Source organism: Gossypium hirsutum, chromosome A01, assembly GCF_007990345.1.
Source record: "Gossypium hirsutum isolate 1008001.06 chromosome A01, Gossypium_hirsutum_v2.1, whole genome shotgun sequence".
In the NCBI taxonomy this organism is placed as follows: Eukaryota; Viridiplantae; Streptophyta; class Magnoliopsida; order Malvales; family Malvaceae; genus Gossypium; species Gossypium hirsutum.
The window spans coordinates 54799451-54805450 of record NC_053424.1 but is presented as its reverse complement, the minus strand read 5'-3'; the positions used below and the strand labels follow the sequence as shown (position 1 = coordinate 54805450).

Below are 6000 nucleotides of genomic sequence, written 5' to 3'. Positions count from 1 at the left end.
CCACTACTCTATACAAGTTAAGACACTAAGGGTCCGTTTGGAAGCCAGGAAAACATTTTTCGGAAAAAGTTTTCTTGGTTTTACCGTGTTTGGATGCTTGAAAACATTTTCCAAAGGGAAAATATTTTACTGGACACGGGTAAAATCCCCTTCAATTTGGGGAAAATGTCTTACCGATTTCAATTGTGTAAGACATTTTCCATCTCCTCTTCATCCAAGTAAGGCTTTGTTTTTCATCCGTTCTGCCTTCTTTTTCTTCCATTCTTCAAATTTTTCCATGTCTTCTTCTTCTTTCGTTCTTCAAATCTCTTCCCTTTTTCCTTAATTCGTCGCATTTCATTTCTGCTCAGGCAAAATTTACACACACTGCTATTTCGTTTTTTGTCTTCCCCTCTTTCTCAGGATCTCATTCTTCCTTGCAAGGTATGGCATCTTATTATTCTGCTTTTTCATTTTGTTTTGGTGATGGGTTTTGTGAGGTGGAGTTGTGGTTTTGGTGATTCTCTTTTTCATATGGATTCTGATTCCCTTGGATTGAGATTGACGTGTGGTTGTTGTCCCTCTTTTGGTTCTTTTCATTCTTGTTGTTTCGGCTTTTTTTGCCATACTAACAAACCGTGGTCGTTCTCTTGGTAGTCGGCAATGACTTTGGCTTATACTTTCGGTTGTTTGTGGGATTATCATTTTTCATTCGATGGGTTTTGATTGGTGTTCTCATGTGTTGTTTTAGGTTAGTTGTGTCATATACTTTGTGAGCCTATAGAACCAGAAGCTTCACTACTAGTTCTAGCACAAATACTCTTAGGATCCGAACATCTTAATTTTGCCAACACAAGAAGTATATGAATTAGGCTCCACCAACTGGAAATGTTAAAAGCAAATTTGGATTCTTCTTATAAAACAGATTTGAAAATCTGTTTAAAAAAATATATTTTTGTTTCTTTCTGGCTTTTATGTTATATGATTATTTAAAGTGTTTTCCTTTCTGTGTTCTTTGATTTCATTTTGTTTAATATATCAATTAGCGCTTTAAGTTGTACTTGATTCGTTTAATATATATATATTCAATTGATGAAATGATATGATTTTGGAGGAGGTATATTCATTTTGGTTGTCTTTCTTTCTTTTTCTGATTTAAGATGATTTGTGGAATTGGGTATTTACTATCATATTTTTTTGTACAAATTAATCCCTACTAGATAGATGAACCAAGTGAGCTGAACTTTGGGTTTTTGGTATCTAAGTATTTGATGCAAAATGAAGTTGTATGATAGCTTGGTTTGCCTTGTCCTAGCTTTGTTAAGTTGAAATTTGAACTTGATTGAATCAAGTTAAATTTGCAAGCCTGCTTCAGTAAATCTAGTGCCTAGAGCTTTAGAATAGATGTTTTAAAGGACATTTCTTTATGTCAAGTAGTCTTCTCTTTTCTTGGATAAGAACTAAAGCATACTTTGTCGAATTAGGCTTGCTTTCTACTTAGAAGGCAAATGATCATCCCGCCTTGTGTAAAATTTTCACTTTGGTGCTTAATAACCACTGTGGATTTTAGTTTCTTCTTTGTTTGTCATAAAGAATAATTAGTATAAATTTAAATTTGAAATTAGAAAGATAAATAACACTCTCGTAGTGTTCTCTCTTTTGATTTGTACTGTAATATGCATATTAATGGTGGGTTAATTAAAAAAGGATTGTTTTGCTGGTAAATTGTTAATTGCTGCATGTTGTTTGAAATAGAAATGCTTACTGAAGTCTTAGGTGCCTAAAGTGCCTGTTACTTATTTTGATCTTATCATTTTAATGCATCTGGTTTATGGTTTATAAATATTTTACTATGACATATGCATGATTTCGATTTATGAGAATAAAAGATAATGATAAGTTCAATTTCTATATTCTAGATTTTGGTGGTGGGCTCTGCCTCTTGATCCATTTTCTTCCCTCCGATTTTTTTAATTTAAACATGGTTGATGTTTTTTTTATATTAAAACATAATTACATCAATCATTATTTCCATTTAAAATTTTAACAAATTTAAGTATAGTTTGTACATAATTTATATATTACAAATTTTCAATTTAAAATATTAAAATCTTAATTTTATAGTTAAATTACAATTTTATTAACTAAGCTTTTATTTTTTAAGTTATTAAATATTAAATATTGTATTAAATAAATTTATCATATTTTCTTATGGTATCCAATTTTACAAATAAATATAAATATATATTTTTTTGATATGATCATAAAACATTATCTCCCAAATCTTTGAAAATTCCACCCAACTCTCGTATGCAACCTGGCTAAAATCTATACATATTATTACGTGGCAAATTCATACTATTAACTACTTTTCTTTTCATTTTTTTGGATTAAAAATGTTTGATGACTATTTCTATTTCACTAATAAAATATAATCAAAGCTAAGGATTTAATTCAAATTTCTTCATCCAAATACTTTTTAATTTCAAATTTTAAATTTAATATTGTCTTCTATGTCCAAGAAAAAGAGAATAATATATTTTATTACTTACAGAAAGAATTTTCAATTTCTAAATATGTTTTTTTTTATTCTTAAAACATTTAAAAATGATAGAAAGACTAATGGACCACAGTGGTTCAATGCGAAATATAAAATCTGCTTTAATTATATATTCTGTAATATATACATATATATATGTTTGCACTTTAGTCATGGTAATTTTAGTCATATATGTGATCTTATGAAAAGTTTAAGTGGTCAAATATTTATGTGGTATTGTGTAGATGGATCGTAATCAACATCATGCAATTGTCGGAGTCGTGGCTTCAGTTTTAGCTTTTGGGGCTCTCTGGATTAAAAAATTAAAAACTAGGAAGGAAATTACTTCTCACCCTTATGTGAATAGAGATTAAGAAAGAGAAAATTATATTAATAGTATTTTATATAGTGGTGACCAGCATTGTATTGATGTGATAAGGATGAGACCGATTGTATTTTTTAATTTGTGTGATATTCTTAGTAGAAATAATTTGTTACAATCAACTAAATCGGTGAATATTAGGGAGCAAGTGGTTATATTTTTACATATAATTGGTCATAATGTAAGGTTTCGAGTGATAGGATCTAGATATTATAAATCAACCGAGACAATTCACCGTTTATTTTAGGGTTGTATTGAGAGCTATTTTGAAGTTGTATAAGCTAGTTATTAGATTACCTGATGAGTCAATTCCTAGTGAAATCAGAAACAATCCAAGGTTTTATTCTTATTTTAAAGATTGTATTGGAGCATTAGATGGAACTCAGGTTCGTGCATCCGTTCCACTTAACATTCAAGGAAGATTTCGTAGCCGTAAAGAGGGGACGACACAAAATGTATTGGCTGCCATTACATTTGATTTGAAATTTTCCTATGTTCTAGCTGGTTGGGAATGTAGTGCACATGATTCTCGTATTTTAAGTGATGCACTTTCACGCCCAAGAGGATTAAGAATTCCGGAAGGTAAGAATTATACAACATTAAATACCAAATAGTTCTAGTAAGCTCATAATTTATTAGTAATAATTATGTTTTGTTAAATTGTAGGTAAATATTATCTTGCTGATGCTGGATATGGCATCCGTAATGGATTTATTACCCCATATCGTGGTGTTCGATATCATTTAAAAGAGTTTAGTGCTCAGGGGCCTGAAAATGCAAAGGAACTCTTTAATCTTCGTCATTCATCATTATGAATCACTATTGAACGTGTTTTCGAGATTTTGAAGAAACGGTTTCGTGTATTAGATGCTGAACCATTTTGGAATTTTCAAACTCAAGTAGATATAGTTTTGGCTTGTTGCATCATTCATAATCATATCATGGGAATTGATCCTAGTGATTTACTTAATCAAGGATTATACGAGGAGCTTGAGTCTGATTTGATAATATCAACTCTTACGGAGCGAGAAGAAAGAGAAGAAGAAAGAGAATGGTCTGCTAAGAGAGATGAAATTGCACAAACTATGTGGACTGATTATATGGCTAGAAATATTAGGTAGGTTTAGGGCTTAAGGTTGTTGTTTCTATGTTATGTATGTTTTAGTATTAAAATTGTTTTTTTTTGTTAATGTTGGATTCTAAAATTTTAGTTTATTATATTTGTTGGATTCTGAAATTATTATGTCTTGATTTTGTTAGATATTGATTATGTTTCAAGCTTGTTAGATATTGAATTTATTATGTTTTAAGCTTGTTGAATATTGAAATGATTGACAATGACAATTATTAATGTAGAATGGGTAAGGGCAACAAAGAAGGGACCTCCAAGCAATTCAGGTGGACAAAACCGATGGAACATCTTTTTCTTGAAATTTTAGCAGAGGAGGCCCAGAAAGAAAATAAGCCTTCTAATACTTTCAAAGCAGTTTCTATTAATCGAGTTGTCGAAGCTATTTCTGAAAAACTTCAAGTCCAATGCGATGCAAAACATGTGGAAAATTATTTAAGGACTGTAAAAAAACAGTGGCAGATTATATGCACAATTCGGGGTGAAAGTGGTTTTGGATGGGATGATAACATGAAAATGATCACATGTGATAGAGCGACATATGATGCAACAGTAATGGTAATAAATGTATATATATGGTAAGTATATTTCAATTATTTTTTACTTGTTATTCTAATTTTGTATAATATCCAACAGGCGCACAAGAAGTATGAGCCATTTTTGAATAAAAGCATTGATCATTATGATGAAATGGCTTTGGTTGTTGGCAAAGATATGGCAACAGGGAGTTTTGCTAGAACATTTGCTGACATAGATTTGGATGATGATAACATAGATTCAGTGCCTATAGACTGCGAGAATGAAGCGACTGAAGAGGTAAGAACAAATGTATCTTCATCTGGCACATCCAAACGTAAAAGAAAAAAGGCTCAAGAAAGTGTCAATGATGAACAAATTAAATTTGTGGGTGAACAACTTGGCAAAATTGCTAATGCTTTGGAACAATTTACTGCGGATAAGACACCACATCTTTACGAAGAAGTGATGTCAATGGAGGTAGAAGGATTTGATGATGACTTCCTTTGTTCTGTGTTTGATTATTTAGTGAGTCATGAATCTGAGGCAAAAGCTTTTTTAGTTAAAAGTAAGAAGCATAGAAAAATTTGGCTTCAAAAATTTTCTCAAGGTTGAAGATATTGATACTTTTAATGTGGTGTAATATTAGTTATGCACTTGGACAATATTGTTGTTCTCATGTGGTGTAATATTAGTTATCATATGGTGTAATATTAGTTATGCACTCGGATAATGTTGTTGTTATCATGTGCTGTAATACTAATTATGTATTTGGATAATATTATTAATTTCTAGTATTAATTGTGGTTTGGAAGCTAATTTATAATCATTCAATCCTTATTTTTTAATTTTTTATAACACAATTACAAATAATTTATTTGACTTTGGTTGTTTTCAATTTATGACGGTTAATATTCTAATTTAATAATTGAGTATTATTATATATTTAAAATGATTTATTTATTTATAAATAAATCATTACAATACATGTAAAAATAATTTAAAATATAAATTTATTAATATATATATAAAGTAAACTCAATCAAACAAAGAAATATAATAAATTCTTAAATATATAAATTTTTATTAAAACAGCTTTTCAGGAAAATATTTTCAACAAATCTGCCAAACAACAGAAAATATTTTACACAGATTCATCCAAACACCAAAAAAGTAAATCATTTTCCAGAAATCATTTTCCAAGAAATTATTTTCTAGAAATCATTTTTCGAAAAACATTTTACCTGCAAACAAACGGAGCCTGATAGTCAGTATTAAAATTATAAGTTTTATTTTCAAATGTTTTACCATAAAATTTGATTATTGTTATTAATATAATATTGATAGGGTCGAAGTCAAAAACTTATTCTAAGAATATCAATATCATATTATAGTATTGTAAATTATTATATATTTATTATTTTAGAATTTCTAAAGGGTTTAAATTGAAATTTT

At 29.3% G+C, this 6000-nt stretch overlaps 1 protein-coding gene across 2 annotated transcripts; it reads left to right on the top strand.

Annotated features, from left to right (window-relative positions):
* The first annotated feature begins 287 nt into the window (after positions 1–287).
* On the top strand, positions 288–5289 carry LOC107890230 (uncharacterized). 2 transcript variants are annotated; one of them, XM_041111806.1, is made up of 4 exons: positions 3425–3482; positions 3567–4017; positions 4257–4587; positions 4666–5289. In XM_041111806.1, exons 2-4 carry the CDS (start codon positions 3842–3844, stop codon positions 5158–5160), a joined length of 1002 nt encoding a protein of 333 aa, XP_040967740.1. In that variant the 5' UTR covers positions 3425–3482; positions 3567–3841; the 3' UTR covers positions 5161–5289. The 2 variants fall into 2 exon arrangements, with proteins under 2 accessions (XP_016670203.1, XP_040967740.1); XM_016814714.2 differs by lacking the exons at positions 3425–3482; positions 3567–4017 and adding an exon at positions 288–423.
* Positions 5290–6000: the final 711 nt, after the last annotated feature.

Excerpts from the sequence above, each read along its gene's own strand:
- LOC107890230 (XM_041111806.1), top strand. The coding sequence starts at position 3,842 with ATGGGAATTGATCCTAGTGATTTACTTAATCAAGGATTATACGAGGAG. Across the intron at positions 4,018-4,256 it reads TATATGGCTAGAAATATTAG|AATGGGTAAGGGCAACAAAG; the intron begins GTAGGTTTAGGG and ends TTATTAATGTAG. Across the intron at positions 4,588-4,665 it reads CATATGATGCAACAGTAATG|GCGCACAAGAAGTATGAGCC; the intron begins GTAATAAATGTA and ends AATATCCAACAG.